The sequence below is a fragment of the Elephas maximus genome, chromosome 4 (genome assembly GCF_024166365.1).
Source record: "Elephas maximus indicus isolate mEleMax1 chromosome 4, mEleMax1 primary haplotype, whole genome shotgun sequence".
Taxonomy (NCBI): domain Eukaryota; kingdom Metazoa; phylum Chordata; class Mammalia; order Proboscidea; family Elephantidae; genus Elephas; species Elephas maximus.
The window spans coordinates 145,088,744-145,106,429 of record NC_064822.1 but is presented as its reverse complement, the minus strand read 5'-3'; the positions used below and the strand labels follow the sequence as shown (position 1 = coordinate 145,106,429).

Here is a 17,686-nt window from a genome sequence, read left to right as displayed (position 1 = left end):
TCCCAAGGATCAGCTGGTAGGTTCAAACTGCTGAGCTTTTGGTTAGCAGCCAAGCTCTTAACTGCTGCACCACCACGGCTCCATAAAAATCACCAATCTCCCACCCCCCCAAAAAAACAATTTTAAGGTAATAATGGAATTGTACTTCAAAATCTGTTTTGTAAGAAATACTATTATCACAAAGCATTAAACAATATAAAACACTTATAAACCTAGGTGTTACAAACAGAGGGACAGCTTTGCTGGGTTTGGATAATGCTTTCATAATCAACAGACACAAAGAGCAGCCTCAGTTAAGAACGGTAAACTAATAAAATAACCTTTGGGAAATAATTATTGACAAAGATAAAGTCATTTGTGGTGAAATTATGACTTCATGGCAAATATATTGTCACTTTTTAAATTAAGAAAGTTGTCGTGTCAGATTAGTTTCCACTAAAATAACATAAAAATTCTTAACACAAAGAAAATAACAAAACCATAAGCAAGGAACAGCTTGACTTGCCAGAAAAAAAAAAAAAAAACCACTAAAATATTATTGTTTAGAGTTATAAAAATTAACTCATGAAAGCAATACAAGTGAAATACAGAGAGCTAGACATTTTTAATTTCAAAGATAAAAAATGTTTAAAAACTTTTATTTGGAAAATGAGATCAACTAGTTTTGAATAAAAACACTGTCACATAGTTGGAAATTAAATAATACAAAGAAATAAAGATGGGGAATCATTTTCTTGGTCAATGCTCAGAGGTTGGATTTTCATATACCACCTTAAAGTCTAGTAAGTGTATATTAATTTCTCAGACCACATTAATGGGAAGAAAGTAGAACAAAATTCTGCTTAGAAATTGATTGTTCTTTCATCTTTTAATTCTGTCCTGTACTACAGTTATTGAGGACTATCTCTTTTCTCCCCAGTTGGAATGTAAGTTCTTTGAAGGCAGAGACAAAACCTAGCCCACACAGTATTCACCCACAACACTTAAGACACTTTCATACTGAGAAAACGCTAAGTAATTTTTGCAAAAATAAATAAGGATATAAAAATAATCAGGCACACAGAGATCATAAGGCTTAGATACTAGTGACCTATCCTTAACTCTTGTCCCTGCCCACAGTGAAGTTTTTCAGAATACTGATCTTGCAGAAGTCACAGAAGAGATTCTCAAGGACTGACCATCCTTTCCTCTCAAACATCCGTAAAAACCGAACCAAACCAGTTGCTGTAGAGTCGATTCTGACTCATGGCGACCCTACAGGACAGAGTTAGAACTGCTCCAGGGGGTTTCCAAGGGGGGGCTGGTGGATTCGAACTGCCAACCTTTTGGTTAGCAGCCGAGTTCTTAACCACTGAGCCACCAGGGCTCCACTCTCAAACATCATCAGGGTCAAATTCATTTTAATCACTTCTGGTCCTCATTATCTTAGCTTGTAGCCCGGTGATAATTTACTGTATTCAAATAAAACATCTTAACTAATTCTAAAAACTTAAGGTGGTAGATGAATGGTTGAAGGATACAGGATGTGGCCCCCAAACATCTCAGGTGATCTCAAACAGTATGTCTAAAACCAGATCAATTATTTCCCCAAAAATGGCTCCCTCTGCTGACAAACACAAGGAAAGTGTTAATATTTAGCCATTCTCATACTCCCTTTCTTTGAAGAAATTTTTAAAATTGAGAACTGACATAAAATTATTTCAGCCATCTTCATAATCAAAGTTAATTTCTGGGGTCAGACCATATAGGAAACTCAATCATTTATTAACTTGGGTAGCCCAGTAATGACTGGTCATAGGCTCTGCCATCTCAAGGTCCAGGCTGAAGCAGCCCTCAACTGGAACTAATAAAGTCTGGAAATAAAAACTTTAAATCATTACATTTTCATAGAATTTGAGAACTGGAAACAACTCTACATATATCTTAGCCAAGTGATCCAAAACTACTTTTGATTCTCAGTCCCACTTGAGAATGTTAAGTACTGAAAGAAGTGCTACATTTTCAGGAAGGGAAAGACTAGTTTCTGATTGGGTTTTTTTCTATGTTCAATAGCCTATTAGTTGGATTAAATCACTTAGAAACAATGATCATAAACATAACAAACAGAGATCACACTAGAAATAACAGCTGTCTAGTTCAGTACCATAACTTGAAAGAAGTCCCTTCAATAACACGTTTATAAAACATTCTTTATAGAAAATATTCTTTAAAAAACTGAGTCCGCCTGCCAGGAGCCAGCACCAACTAGCCACCTGTGTGAGTGAAACACCCTGCATGTGAATCTTCTAGCCTCAATTAACCCTTCAGTTGCTTGCAGCCCCAAATAACACCTTCAGTGTGACCCCAGAAGACCCCCAGCCAGGTCCACCCAGTTAAACTGAGCCACTACTCCTTAACCACTGAAACCGTGAGGTATCAGTTCGTTGCAGATCTACTATAATAAACTGTTGTTACCACTATATATCAATGCTATTATGTGTCGATCAGTGAGCACTTTTTAACCTAACGAAAGCATAAAATAGGTGCCATAATTAAAGATTCATTAATACTGAGTATCCTTTAATTTTTGGACTATATTTTCTTTTAAGTCTTTGAACATATTTATAATAGCTGCTTAAACCAACATCAGGGCCCACTTGGAATCAGTTTACTAAGTCACTCTTTCCTGTTTCTTTTGCACAACTAGTAATTTCTTGTTGGAAAGTAGAATTGTGGATAGTATGTTGTAAGAAATTCATTTTGTTTTTCTAAGGATTGTTTTGTTGTTGTTGTTCTAGTAAAAAGTTGGCCTGCCTGGATTCAAAGTGTGAAATCCATCTTCCAATTACTGTGCAGCAGCTGATGTCTCTGCTTAGTTGCTGCCTTATTAGCCTGCTCTCTGAGGGCATTCCTGCACCTACGTGGTTTAGCAGTTGGACAAAGATATAGGTAGATTTTATAGTCAGATTTTCATGCTCCCCCTCTCCCTGGTTCCCTTGTTTAAGGATCTCCACACTAAAATTACAGGTGCCTTGCCAGCCCTGAGTTCTGTCCTTTGATACGTCAATTCAATAAAGCTTCTGCTTAAACCAAACAAAACCAAACCCAGTACCGTTGAGTAGATTCTGACTCATAGCAACCCTATAGGAGAGAGTAGAACTGCCCCATAGAGTTTCCAAGGAGCGCCTGGCAGATTCAAACTGCCGACCCTCTGGTTAGCAGCAGTAGCATTTAACGACTACGCCACCAGGGTAAGCTTCTGCTTATTGCTGCCCAAACTGCATGCACTTTGGGTAACACACTCTGTCAAAGGTGGAGCAAACTTGCAAATCTCACCAGGTGGCGTGCTGCCTTTCAAGGGCTTATTCCCCACCCCTGAAGTTTCTGCTAGGATTTCTGCTGGGCTCTCTGGAGTCTCTTATGCATGTATAGTTGATTCTCTAGGTTGTCCAGGGATTCAGGCAGAGTTTTTGCTTGGAAAAATGCCTGGCACATAGCAAACACTCAGAAAATGTTTGCTGATTGAATGAATAAATTAAATTCCCCAAGGTCACAGAGCTGGTAAGTAGTAGAATTGGAATTTGAACTCTGTATACTCCAAAGCCTACTGATTTAATTGCTAAGTTATACTGCACATAACAGCTAACAGTTTTTAATACAATAAAAATCTGATCAAAAGATTCCAATGCTTTTCTCTGGAAATGTAGTGATGATGAAAAATGCCATCTGTCTTTACATAAACAAAAATTAAGATTCCTTATAAGCAAAGATTACAAAAAAACTATTCTTTCAGTACTAAAGGGAGCAGACCATTTGTATAATTGAGTATTTTATAGCAAAACACAAAGTTTGCAGGCCAGAGGCATTTCAAAGGTGAACATCTAGTCTAGATCTCATTGCCCTTCAAAAAAAAACCAAATCAAAACAAACCCAGTGCCTTCTAGTCAATTCTGACTCATAGCGACACTATGGGACAGAGTAGAATTGCCCCACAGAGTTTCCAAGGAGTGCCTAGTGGGTTCAAACTGCTGACCCTTTGGTTAGCAGCCATAGCACATAACCACTACGTCACCAGGGTTTCCTCATTGCCCTTAGATAGATACAAATTTAGTTATTGGGTTTTCCCAAAAGATGTTAACATTTTATTCCTGACCTAAGAGAACAAATAAGTGGTGTCATTCATTCATTCATATACTTATTCAACAATATTTATTAACCACATACTCTGACCATGAAAGCTGGACAATGAATAAGGAAGACCAAAGAAGAACTGATGCCTTTGAATTGTTGTGGTGGCGAAGAATACTGAATATGCCATGGACTGCCAGAAGAACGAATAAATCTGTCTTGGAAGAAGTACAACCAGAATGCTCCTTAGAAGCAAGGATGGCAAGGCTGCGTCTTACATATTTCGGACACGTTATCAAGAGGGATCAGTCTCTGGAGAAGGACATTATGCTTGGCAAAGTACAGGGTCAGCAGAAAACAGGAAAATCCTTAACGAGGTGGATTGACACAGTGGCTGCACAACGGGCTCAAGCATAACAACGATTGTAAGGATTGCGCAGGACCCAGCAGTGTTTCGTTCTGTTGTGCATAGGGTCGCTATGAGTCGGAACCGACTCGAAGGCACCTAACAACAACAACAACACTGACCAGGCATTCTTTTAGGCATTAGAGATACAGCAGACAACAATTCTTACATTCTCGAAGGGGTGAAATAGTCAATAACAAAATAAACAAAGAATATATTATTGTCATAAAAAAAATAATGATTTTGGCAATATATGGTCTTGGTAACATATTCCTAAATCATTTAGAGTAGACTTTTATCATGGCGGTGAAGAGATCAGACTATAGAGTCTTCACTTTGGCTCTTCCATTACAAGCTGTGCTCCTGGCAAATTAATCCTCAAGTCCTAATTTAAAAAATTGTGGATAACAGAACTTATCTGTGGTGAAACGAGTTCCTTTATGTGGCCTTTTGCCTTGGTTCTTTGGAAAAATAGCTTAAGAGTTCCCCCCGCCCCAAACCCTGAGGAGTTACCTTTGCCATAATTTTATACCCTAGAGTGTGTGATACTTTTGTTCAGGTTGATTGACATTTTCTGGGCAACCTGTAAGCACTGATGATCTGACACTTTTTGCCTGGCCCTGGGCTGCAGCCTGCCTTGTGATAGCACCTTGCAGGGATTGGCCAATATACTATGCAAATGAAGTGACTGTGGACTATGCAAATAAAGTAACTATAAACAATGTAAACAAAGTGACTGTGGTCCACCAAGAGGGATTGGTCAGTTTGTGGCCCTGCTGGGACAGCCATGCCTTGAAACGGACAAGGAGTTTGTGTATGTAAGCAGCCATGCCACAGGGGCTTCAGAAAGGAGAAAACGTGAGAGACATGAGAACACTGAAGCAACACAGAGAGAGGAAGCGAGGAGTCTCCTAAAAAAGCTGTAACACAGGTCAAGGGCTGTAACAGTGAAGGCAGCAAGAGACACAGCGAAGGGGCCCTGAGGCAGAATCGGTGATGTTAGAAACTTGCTGCTAGGAATGCAGCTAAGAGGGCAGAGCAAGATGCTACAGTGGCTATGAGCTGGGTCAGTTAGCAGTGGAGAGGCCGATGGCGGGAACGTCAAAGGCAGAGAGGCCTGCACGGCTCAGAGGGGGCATGCACAGCCAAGAGGAGTTCTGTCCTGAGGAGACCAAAAGGAGGCCTGTCCTGAGTGCACTGAGAGGCCTGCGTGACCAAGTGGGGGAATGCATGGCAGAGAGAACAGCCTGCTTGTTTGCATGGCCAAAGGGAGCCAAGAGAGTTGTCCTGCAATGAAGAAGGAAGGGATGTGCTCTCCACTTTGGGAAAGCCTTCCAGACTTTGCCTACATGCTCCCTGATCCTGATTCTGAATTGTATCTGTTAATTCCCTAATAAACCATTTAACTGTAAGAATGGTCTGTGAGTTCCATGTGGTCACTGCAACAAATTATTGAACCCAGAAGAGAAGTAGAGAGGCCTGGGGTTGGGGATGGTGGTGGCTGGTGTCAGAAATGGTAAAGAAGTTGGAAAGTGGAAGCAGTCTAACCTACGCCTCATAGCAATCAGCTTTGGGCTGATCCTAGTTCTTATCCCTAAGGAATCTAAACAAGTTCAGACACTACTACTAGTATGTTATACCATCTTGCAAGGCTGATATAAAGATTACAAGAGAAAATACGTATAAAAACCCTTGGTACAATACCTGTTACATACTAAATATCAACTAATGCTATTATTATAAAATTATATACAGCAATCTAATTCCCCATTTTATGAAGACCAAGTTAAATCCAAATGGAAGTCTTGGGCTTCATACTTTATAGTTTGTTTGGTAAGCTACTGAGTCATTAATTCATTAAACAAATAACCGTTAGCACTTCATGCATGCCACGGATTTTACTAGGTTCTGGGAATACAGGGAGTCTTCAACTTATGACAGAGTTCCGTTCCAATGATTACTTTGTAAGTCAGTTCTGATGTAAGTTAAATACCTCATTTTTTTACTTTTCATTATTATTGCCTCTTATTATCAGTATCTCTTATAAATCCAATCCTGGTCTTTGGAGATTGGAAACATTACATCAGCAAATCATGTGCTGCAACATGGTACATATATTACTAATGATCCAAACCCACTGCCATCGAGTCGATTCTGACTCATAGAGACCCTATAGGACAGAGCAGAACTGCCCCATAGAGTTTCCAAGGAGCACCTGGCAGATTTGAACTGCCAACCTCTTGGTTAGCAGCCGTAGCACTTAACCACTACACCACCAGGGTTTCCATTATTAAGATGTACAAAAAAAAAAAAAAAAAAGATGGTCGTTAAGTGCATAACTCAGACACATCGTAAGTCAGGGACTACGTGTACACTGACACCAACTTCACCGTACAACAGGCCACAGCCTGCTATATGGTAGTGTTTTGAACGATAAATCACAAAATTGAACATCTGTGAGTGAACATCTGAGAACGATAACATCAGCAAATTATGCACTGTACTATGTATTACTAACGATAAGATGAACAACAACAACAACAACAAAAAGGGACGGTCGTAAGTGCAGCTTGTCGAAACTCAAATATGTTTTAAGTAGGGCGGTACCTGTACATCCGTTGACCCTGCTCTTTTGGAGTTTAAGTTGCTATGCAGTGCTTTCGATCGGTTCTTCCTGGTTCAGTTATGGCCAAGGAAGCAAAACTGAACAGGCCTGAATTTTTAAAATTACAGTGAACTGGAATGATAACCAGAATGGGAAAAATTACAGATCAAAGCCCTGCTAGAAACCTAATCGCCCTGTTAGAAAACAAGGGCGGCATACACACTGCAGAGCAACCAAATCTCTTGCCTGCTAGGTTCTGAGTAGTCAGAAACAGCAGTGCCCTGATCAAAGATGGAGCTGACTGCTCGACTTTGAATGCATGTCCCTGTCCACAGTCCTGCCAATAAGCCAGTCTCACTCATCAGGCTCCTGAAAGGGCTCACTATACCTCTTCCGAGTCTCTCATTCCAGGGCTTTAACTCATAATTTTTCCCATTCCGGTCATCGTTCCAGATGACCAAAACTTAAAAATTTGGGTCTGTTCTGGTTTCACTTCGTTGGCTGTGACTGAACTGGTTCGAAGCTCTGTTGCCATGTTATCCTAAGTACTGGATTTATGAGAGCAAGTTCAAGAGGTATATAGCTTTTCAACAATAAACAATGACTTCACATCAACCAATATTTACTAGGTGCTATTATTCACAGCCCTTCTGGTAGAGAAGCATCACACTCAGGCAATAATTTTTTATTATTCACAGCCCTTCTGGTAGAGAAGCATCACACTCAGGCAATAATCAATGAATAAAGTTCACTGACAACTGCAAGGCTAGAAAGGCCTGGAAGCAAAGGAGGAGAAATTCCAGGGGCCTGCTGGTGTCCTCTCATAAGCGTGCTTCCAAGATATGTTCCCCTATAGAATCTAAATTTCTCAAGGGCAGGAAAGGCCAGAGCCATTTGTGGCACGTTAAAAAACCCAAACCCACTGCTGTCAAGGCGATCCCAACTTATAGTGATCCTACAGAAAAGAGCAGAAATGCTCCACACGGTTTCCAAGGCTTTAATCTTTCATGGAAGCAAACTGCCAAACTCACAAGTAGTAGCTGGTGAGTTCGAACCATCCACCTTTCTGGTTCGCAGCTTAGTGCGTAAGCACTGCACCACCAGGGCTCCTTTCATGGCACATAGTAGATACTTTATAAGTAGTTGTTAAATGAATTAGTAAATATTTCAAATCTTCATTCCTACCATCCTACTCCAAGACAAAAATCATGTCTTTCCTGCGCTACTAGTTTCCTAACTGGCCTCCCAGTTTATGCTTTTGCCCCATTAATCTATTCAAATAACTAACAGTTATCTTGTAAAAGGGCAAATTAGATTAGGTTACTCTGTTGCCTAAATGGCTCCAACTGTTTTCCATCACACGTAAAATCCAAACTCCTTCCAAGGCTCGCGTGTTCTGCAGGATTCAGCCAGCGCCTGCCTTCATAACCACTCCTCTTTCTTCCTGAACTGCAAGCAGCCCGGTTCCTTTGTACCTGAGAACCTCAGCTGTTCCCTCGGCTTGAAATCCTTCCCTGTGGCTCATTGCAGGCTGGAGTTTAAGCAGCCCACGTTAAAGCCGCCTCCTCACACACTATCACATTATACTGTTTTACTTTCCTCTTGGCCGTTAAATCACTATGTGAAATTAATTATCTTTTTCATTTCGTTAACTGTTGATTTATCTTCTAACGTGTTTCCACCTAGAATCTCTAAACTCTCTGAAAGAACTGTTTTCCCTGTTGCTCTCCAGTCAAAACACTGTTGAATTACTAAATGAACCTCCCTGCCCTGTCTTTTTCTTTTTAAATTCTGGAAATACAAAATCACCCCCAGAAAAATCCCGGAAAAGCGCTCCTGTAGCAAGAGAACCGAGGGACTTCAGACCCCGCTCCTCCGCTAACGCGATTCCTCTCAGCTTCCACTAGGGGACGCGCCTCGCAGGGCGGGATCCTCTCCGCCTCCATGCCTGCTCTCTCACAACGCTGCTCACCTGATTCCCCCTCCGTTTCCACCAGGGGGCGCGCCTCAGGGGGCCAGGCCTCTGCCGCCGACCTCCTCAGCACAGCCAACACTGTTTCCGGGGGCAAGTCGACCAGCTGCTCCCACAGAGAATCCGTGTAGAAGTCTACTGTATGCGCATTGGAAATGGGCAGGGCATCCTTCAAGAACCGCAACAGCCCCTGCAACTTGGCACGCAGCGTGGACAGATCCGGGGTCGCCGGGAGCGGGCAAGAAGCCGCCATGACGCTCACCCTGCGGGGCTGTAGGTGGCGCAAACGTGGCTGTGAGGCGATGGCTCGGCACCATGTGGCACAGGCCGTATAAGTTGAACTCCGAGAGGGACTCTAGCTGGGCGATTGATTGCTTCGGCTTGATGACGTATTTTGGTGGCGTCAGTTGTGCTTTTCTAGTGACGGGGTACGGCTGCCATGGCGCCGGTGAGGCTAGGAGGAAGTTGGTACGCGGGGAGTTTGGGGCCGCGTGGCGAAGAGGGTTCTTCGGTCGAATTCAAAAAGAAGAATGTAAAACAGAAGAAGTGGCGGGCTAATTACCCGAAGGCCTTTGTGGGGAGCATACGCGAGGGTATGTAAGACGGCAGCCTTTTGAAAGTCCTTAGGCCTGCGAGGTGTTAGGACACGACCCGCAGGAGCACGGAAAAAGGTTTTAGAATAAAACTCCATCCTGCTTGAGGCAGAGAAAACCTGGTGAAGTTGTGAGTTTCGCTGAGCTCTGGATGGGAAGACGGGCCGTGTTGCTAACCTTAAGTTTTTAAATGTCTTCTCGGACTTGTGTCTATACTTGATTTTCCTCTGTTTTCCCAGTGAAACCTTAATCAGAGAGCGTCTATCGGTCCACTTGTGTATGTATTATGTATATGAATTTATGTGTTACGGTACATGATAGATAGAAAAGGGTCGTTGTAGAAGTTTGTTGCCGGGATAGCCTCAGTAGATTCCAGTTCATAGTGACTCCGTGTACGCAGAGTAGAACTGCTTCATACGGTTTGCAAGGCTGAACTTTAGGAAGCAGTTCGCCCGGCCTGTCTTCTGAGGAGCCTCTGGGTTGGCAACCTTTCGGTTGGCATACTGCCCCAAACCCCTGTTGATTATAAATATCTTGGCAGCACTCCAGCCTTTTTTTTTTTCCTTTGCTTTAGTTCTTTTGTCTTGCTATTATCTCAAATACCATTTTGAATGTATGAAATATTAAATAAATGTGCTAATAATTGCTAGCTGTTCAGAAAGTCATATATCTATTTTGTGTTGACATATTTTCAAGCATCAGTCATAAATTTCTCTGTGGTGGAAGAGCATATGTGAGTTTTTCCCTTCTATTTTGAAGTTTTTATTGGAGACCCATATTATTTTAGATGAATTAAAGAGTTTGTTTTCGTTTGTGAATACGATAAACAGTCAGGATTGATCAGTTTTCCTTCTTGAGACTTGGTTGGGCGTCTCCATTGACTAATCTCAGCTTGGTCTTTTTGCAAAAGCTCAGCATGTTATTCAATCCATCACCTTGAATTTGTTTCTAGAAATAATTTTTAAAAACAAATAAGGTTTTTCATTTTTAAATGCTTGGCTACATTTTTCACTCAGTTTGCCACTTTCTGTGAAAGTAATTTGTGACTTACGTTTCTTAATGTAGGACAAGGCTTTGCACTTCGAAGAAAGCTGAAAATTCAGCAGAGTTACAAAAAATTGGTGTGGAAAGAAAAAAAGGCTCAAACCTCACGGGAATCCCAGTTCACAGATCGATACCCAGATCATCTGAAACATCTCTATTTAGCTGAAGAGGAAAGGCTCAGGAAGCAACTTAGAAAAGTTCACCAGAGTTTGCCAGAAGAACAAGTTGAGGAGCCTTTGCCAGAAGAACAATGTAGTATTGACCAGGCTTTGTCTGAAGAAAACTGTAGCACTGACCAGCCTCTGCCAGTAGAAAAAAGTAGCAAAACAGTGAGGTATGTTTTTCTTTTTTTGAAATCCTTTACTTTTTAAATGTAATTAGTGTTTTATTAAAGGGATGATAGGACAGATTCGTGCAGAAATCAAAATTTTCCTTATTTAAGGCATTTCTGAAGTTAGTGTAGCTTGGTGAAAATATTTTCGTGGAGGTTTTCTTTTTAACTTAAATGACTGAAGTAGGTAATTTAGTTTCATTGAAAAGGTAACATAATGGCAATTAAGAGATCTGGGTTTTGGATTTCTGCCACTCAAGTATATTTAACTTCATCGGACTGTAGTTAACTCCTGTTAGTAATTTTTTTTTTTTTTTTAAACTAAGTTTTGTTATGTATCATACTGTAGGGGTTAACAGCATGGACTCCGGAGCCGAACTTAACATGTTGGTGCCTCAGTGTCCTCTTCTCTAAAATGGGAATAATTATAATAGTATAAGTACATAGCTGGCGATAAAGACAGAGACAAAAAGTTTAGACTTGTCCATTGTATTATTAAATAATGTGTATAATGCTCCGGTAAGAGATTAGCACTGGAAATGTAGATCTGAGTTGTTCCTGGTGATAACTGAAGTGTAGAGGGTTAAATCACGTAGTGATATATATATACACACATAAGAAAGCAGAAATCATATTTTGAAAGATTATTAATTTTGAGGTGAGAGCAAGAAAAAGTTGTCATTGAAGAAGTTAAATAGAACTGAAAAAATAGGGGAGTATAATGGCAGCTAAGTCAACAGAGGGAAGTTTTGAGAAGTAATGATTGGTGAACTATCAAAAGACTATTAAGTTCAAGGAAAACAGGACTGAAAACAGTGCTTTGGCTGTATGGACTGGACAATCATTGGTGACTTTGGAGAGAAGATTTTCAGTAGAATGATGAGGGGATAACTCTGATCAAGTTTTCAGTTGTACATGCATGTGGCAGCTGAAGCTGTGATCATGAATATGACTCCCAGAGGGAGTATGGAGATATGAAGAGAAACATCTTGGGGAAAAACCTTGGGTGAGGAAGAGAAAGAGGTGCTAGCAAGTCAGACTAAGAAGCAGTGGTTAGAACGGATGAGGAAATAAGATTGTTATCAAAATTAAGGGAGAGGAGTTTTCAAAAATAGGGAATGATCAGTTAAAAGAAAACTGAAAAGTGCCCATTGACTTGGTCATCATCATTTGGCTAGAAGGCCATCTTGTCTTGGAAAGGGCAGTTTCATTGGAGCAGTGAGAGTAGAAATGAGATTGCAGAATTAAGGAATGAATGAGAAATAACAGTGTAGAAATAACGATTGTAGTCTCTTCACTCTTCTACCTAGAAACGTAACTGTAAAAGGACAAGGAATGAGAGATGGGTAACTAGAAGGAAACCTAGGGTCTGATGATTGAACACTTATGCATTTATTTATTTTAGGAAGGGAGCTACTAAAACATTTTACTCACTGTAGTGAAAAGTTGAAAGACGAGGGACAAGGAAGATTATCACTGAATCCGGGCCCAGGCGGTCGGATTGGCCTTGCGTGGGCTAGATACCTTCAGAAAGTTAAGAAGTACTTCACGTTGGAACAATTCTAAATGGAGATTAGGTTCAAGGTTCATGACTGAGCAGATGAGATGGAATAGAGATTAGATGGTCAAAGAACTTAGAGATTAAAGTTTATGTAAGCCTGCACTTCCACAGCTTTTATAACAACGTCCTTCACTTTAATGCCTTTTTCAGACTGTCACTCATATACCTGTTCCTAGGTTTTTTGTTTGTTTGTTTTTTAGCATTTTGGGATCTCTCCAAGCTTCCTGTATTTTCTCTGGCTGAACTATTTCTCCAACAGTCTCCATTTTCTTGTTGGGTGTCATCAAGGTGATGCCCATAGCAACCACATGTGACAGAGTAGAATTCTCTCTAGGGTTTTCTTGGCTGTAATCTTCACAGAAGTAGATCACTAGGTCTTTGTCCTGCAGAGTGGCTGGGTGGGTTTGAACCATCAACCTTTAGGTTAACAGCCGAGCACTTAACTATTGTGCCATCAGGGCTACTTGTAACTTTATTTTTAAAATATTTTTACTTGGACATTTCAGTAATGAAATAATGTCCTGTTTCTTTCCCTTTCCCCCCTCCACAATTAACACTAGTGAGATTTTTCTGTACAAATACTATATTTGGCATAAGTGCATCATAGTTTTGCTTATGTTTTTAGTCTTTGGGACTTATTTGTGTTAATTTATCCTATAAAGCTCTTTTGCTACTCGGAATAAAAATAAAAAGAAAACATCCAATCAGAAAGCACAAGAAGAATATGCACAGATACAAGCCAAGCGTGCTGCTAAGAAACAAGTAAGTTCTACTTTTTAAATGTTTAACTCCATTTTTACGTATTTTAATTGTACATGTAAACTGTATTTTTAAGTGTCCTGCACATAATATGCTTTCAGTAAATACTTGTTAAGTGAATGAATGGTCCAAGCAAAATTGTCTTTCAGTGTTCAGTTTCTTTGATTTTGTTTATAGTATTTCAAAGAGGCGATACTGGTAGGTCAAGCAAAGAATTCACTTGTTGGTTAATAATCGGAGCACCTAGGAAGGTGTTTCTCAGAGTATGGCCCAGGAACCTACATTTTTTACAAGTACCTCATGAGATTCTTATGTATAATAATATTTGAGAACCACTGAGCTACGAAAAATATAGATGATTTTCATAATTTTGCATTGAAGTAAGTAAGCCAGGGAGTTAGAATATTTTAAAATATTTCTTTATTGAACTCAAGAAAGGGCTTAAAAACAGAAGAAAACATTCTTTGGTGGTTACGAAGGTGGGGAGGGAGGCAGAGGGCCATTCACTAATTAGATAGTAAACAAGAATTATTTTAGGTGAAGGGAAGGACAACACACAAATACAGGGGAATTCAGCACAACTGGACTAATCCAAAAGCTATGAAGTTTCCTGAATACAACCAAACACTTTGAGGGACAGAGTAGCAAGGGCAGGGCCTGGGGACCATGGTTTCAGGGGACATCTAGGTCAATTGGCATAACCAAGTATATTAAGAAAACATTCTGCATCCCACCTTGGGAAGTGGTGCCTGGGGTCTTAAAAGCTAGCAGGTGGCCATTTGAGATGCTTCAATTAGCCCCAACCCACCTGGAGCAAAGGACAATGAAAAACACAAAGACACAAGGAAAACACGAGCCCAAGAGAAAGAACCCAACTGACCAACCCAACGCAGTGCCATCGAGTCGATTCCGACTCATAGCGACCCTATAGGACAGAGCAGAACTGCCCCATAGAGTTTCCAAGGAGCGCCTGGTGGATTCCAACTGCTGACCCTTTGGTTAGCAGCCGAAACACTTAGTCATTACGCCACCAGGGTTTCCAAAAGAAAGAAGGGGCCACATAAATCAGAGACTTTGTCAGCCTGAGACCAGAAGAACTAGATGGTGCCTGGCTACTACCAGTAACTCCCCTGACAGGGTACACAACCAAAAATCCCTGATGGTGCAGGATAAAAGTGGAATGCAGACCTTAAATTATCATAAAAAGACCAAACTTAATGGTCTTACTGAGACTGGAGCGACCCTGAGGTCATGGCTTGTGGACTGTCTGTTAGCCCAAAATTAAAACCATTCCTGAAGCCAGCTCTTCAGACAAAGATTAGACTGGTGTATAAGACATAAAATGATACAGGTGAGGAGTGTGCCTCCTAGCTCAAGTAGACACATGAGACTATGTGGGCAGCTCCTGTCTGGAGACGAGATGAGAAGGCAGAGGGGACAGGAGCAGGTTGAATGGACACGGGAAATAATAGGCTGGAGAGAAGGAGTATGTTGTCACATTGTAGGAGAGCTACTAGGGTCATATAACAATGCGTGTGAGTTTTTGTGTGAGAAACTGACTTGAATTGTAAACTTTCATTTAAAGCACCATAAAAAAATAAATATTTCTTTGTTATAAAGAGTTGGTCTTGCTTAATGCAAAGCCTGCTAGCTTAACTTAGCAAAAAATTTTCACTCTCTGTTATCATTCAGAAACCTAAATTTGTGATAGGCTTTTTTAAATTAGTAGAACAAAATTATCATTTTGTTGACACTGGATAATTCTTGTTTTCCATAATGAAGCTTTCTTGATCCTATCACTTCAGAAGGATAGCACATCGTTCAAAAATACCCTAAAGGTGGCACTTACATATTTTCCTTTAGAATTTTTATAGTTAAGAAATTTGGAAGTTTAACATCTGAAATTTTTAGTATTGTTCTTAAACTGGTCCAGAGTAGGATGAAGCAGAAACACGTCTCCATGGAAATACTGGATCTTTCTTGCAGAGTTTGTCACCTTACGCTTTTGTCTAACCATCTGGAAATAGTGTATTCCCCACATGAAGCCACTTTTAGAAATAGTATACCAGATGAAATGCAATAAGGACCATTACGCTGTAAAACATTTAATATCCTTTAAAAATTTGCTTTATATAGACTAGGGCTTTAGGTGTAATAAAAATTGACCTTTTCTTAAAACATCCAGATTCAAAATGTTCGTATAAAAGCGAGCACTGTTACCCGTGAAAAATCAAATTGCTAAGGATCCATAATTGACAGTAAGAATACTGAACTTTTTTGGCTTTGTTGAGAGAAACTCCATAGGTATAAACTAAACTTTATATACCTAAATTCACAAATTAGTTCCAGATCTTTATGTGTGTATTAAAACAAAAAAGTTGTATACCACATGAGAATATACTTTTAAGTGATATAGACTAGTATAATGGGAAGTTGCACAGACATTGAATTCAAGCTGTGGATATGAGACTCACCCTACCAGTGGTCTGGAAGCTTGGGCAAGTTACTTTCATATCACACTGAGCATGAGTTCTGTGTCTGTAGGATAAGGGTAATAATCTTCATACATAAGCTTTGAAAGAGTGGAATGTGCTATATGTAAGTGAAAGCATTTTGTAAGTTACAAATCCCTAATGTTGTTTTGAGGCTATATGTATTTACAGGGGAAATCGAAACACAATTGACTTATTACATTATTTAAGAAGTTTTGTTTAACTTTTATATTTAGTAAGAAAGTATCATAATGCATTTTGAGTAGGGTTTTTCAGGTCAGTGTATAACTTTGAATTATTTTTCCCATACTCAAAACAAATGTTAGTCTTTTAACAAATGAGCATGATAATGCTTCTTGTTTTAAGCCCATCAATTGGTAAGATGACAAAAAGAATACCAGAAACAGCTTTCTGGAGAGGAGGATTTCAGTGTTAGGTAAAAATTAGACTACACAACCTTTAAAGTCCTTTCTAAAACTCTCTTAGGGTCTACGATTGAACAACCCCAGCACCCTGATCTATAAGATGGAGTAATAGCCAAGTGAAGAAGAAACCACGTGCCATCAATGTAATTTAATAGTGAAGTCATTACATAAATATATGCCTTCTCCTGTTATTTGCATACCATTAATTAAAGTTTTTTCATAACTTCACATTTTTCATGTTATAGTAGGAAGGCAAAGAGGATGTACTACTACAATTACAGGAAACAATTCCTATTTTGCAAATTGTAAGAGACCTACCATGAAGTATTTGCATGGTGATAGCTATTTTAAAAGAATTTCTGAACTATACCAGCTGTTTGTTACTAATAAAAATCACATATGTTAATAATTTCAGGAATTTGAGAGGAGAAAACGAGAGCGAGAAGAAGCTCAAAGGCTCTACAAGAAGAAGAAAATGGAAGTGTTCAAAATATTAAGCAAAAAGACTAAAAAGGGCCAGCCAAATTTGAATTTACAAATGGAGTATCTTCTTCAAAAAATACAAGAAAAAAATTAAATCAGACATTTGTCCTTAATCAGGGATTAAAATATGTGCTGTCTGTTTATTGAGTTCTTTTGTACATATAGTGTGCCTCCCAACAATTAACTAAATATGTGAACATAAACTAGATTGCTAAGGTATGAAAAAAACAACAAACCAAACCCACTGCTGGCGAGTTGATTCCAACTCAGAGACCCTATAGGATAGAGTAGAACTGTCCCATGGGGTTTCCAAGGCTGTAAATCTTTGTGGAAGCAGAGTGTTACATCTTTCTCCCATGGAGCAGCCTGTGGTTTCGAACCACCGACCTTTGGGTTAGCAGCCGAGGTCTTTAACCACTTTGCCAAAATGTCACAAATATTTTTTTGTAAAAGAAAATTTGGGGTATGTATTCAACATAGTAGGTTGTGTTTCTTATTCATTTGCCTCTGAAGGAAGGCTTGCCTGAAGAACTGAAAAAATCTATTTGGGAGATAGGCTCAAACATATATAATGCTTTTATACCATATGCGGTTTATATGAAATAAATGTAAAAATAAAGGAGCAGAGCTTACCATGAAGCATTTTAATGAAATGTTTGAATTTAGTAATCAGCTATTATGGTTTTAAAATTAGTTTCAGCGGTGGAGACAGATACTCCCCTTGGACTTTTTATTATTTTAAATTAAGTACATGTTACAAAAGATGGACTTTCCAGAAACGTGAGAGCAGAGGTTTTATTCAGGACACTTGAGTGCTGAAACTACTTTCTGCCCCCACCATATAAGGATATGTTTTTCATAAAGTAGAATTTGGCTTAAGAACTCAGAGAGTTTGATATTTATAAACG

General features: G+C 39.7%; 2 protein-coding genes across 13 annotated transcripts in view; one reads left to right on the top strand and one right to left on the bottom strand.

Moving 5' to 3' along the window:
* METTL25 (methyltransferase like 25) overlaps positions 1–9,402 on the bottom strand; it is a 345,627-nt gene extending 336,225 nt beyond the window's left edge. For all 12 annotated transcript variants that reach the window (XR_007517292.1, XR_007517291.1, XR_007517293.1 and 9 more), the window contains exon 1: positions 9,091–9,402. Coding sequence is in view for 9 of the 12 variants with exons in the window: in XM_049883967.1 (XP_049739924.1) it covers positions 9,091–9,343 (253 nt within the window). In the remaining 3 variants the exon portion in view is untranslated. The remainder of the gene's footprint in view (positions 1–9,090) is intronic.
* CCDC59 (coiled-coil domain containing 59) lies at positions 9,257–17,419 on the top strand. The gene is made up of 4 exons (XM_049883976.1): positions 9,257–9,683; positions 10,749–11,061; positions 13,282–13,381; positions 16,711–17,419. Exons 1-4 carry the CDS (start codon positions 9,530–9,532, stop codon positions 16,870–16,872), a joined length of 729 nt encoding a protein of 242 aa, XP_049739933.1. The 5' UTR covers positions 9,257–9,529; the 3' UTR covers positions 16,873–17,419.
* The last annotated feature ends 267 nt before the right edge of the window (positions 17,420–17,686 follow it).

What these genes read in the sequence shown, in the direction of transcription:
- CCDC59 (XM_049883976.1), top strand. Translation starts at nt 9,530, where the DNA reads ATGGCGCCGGTGAGGCTAGGAGGAAGTTGGTACGCGGGGAGTTTGGGG. An exon ending in TGTGGGGAGCATACGCGAGG is followed by an intron (nt 9,684 to 10,748) that starts GTATGTAAGACG and finishes TTCTTAATGTAG; the next exon opens with GACAAGGCTTTGCACTTCGA. An exon ending in AGCGTGCTGCTAAGAAACAA is followed by an intron (nt 13,382 to 16,710) that starts GTAAGTTCTACT and finishes TAATAATTTCAG; the next exon opens with GAATTTGAGAGGAGAAAACG.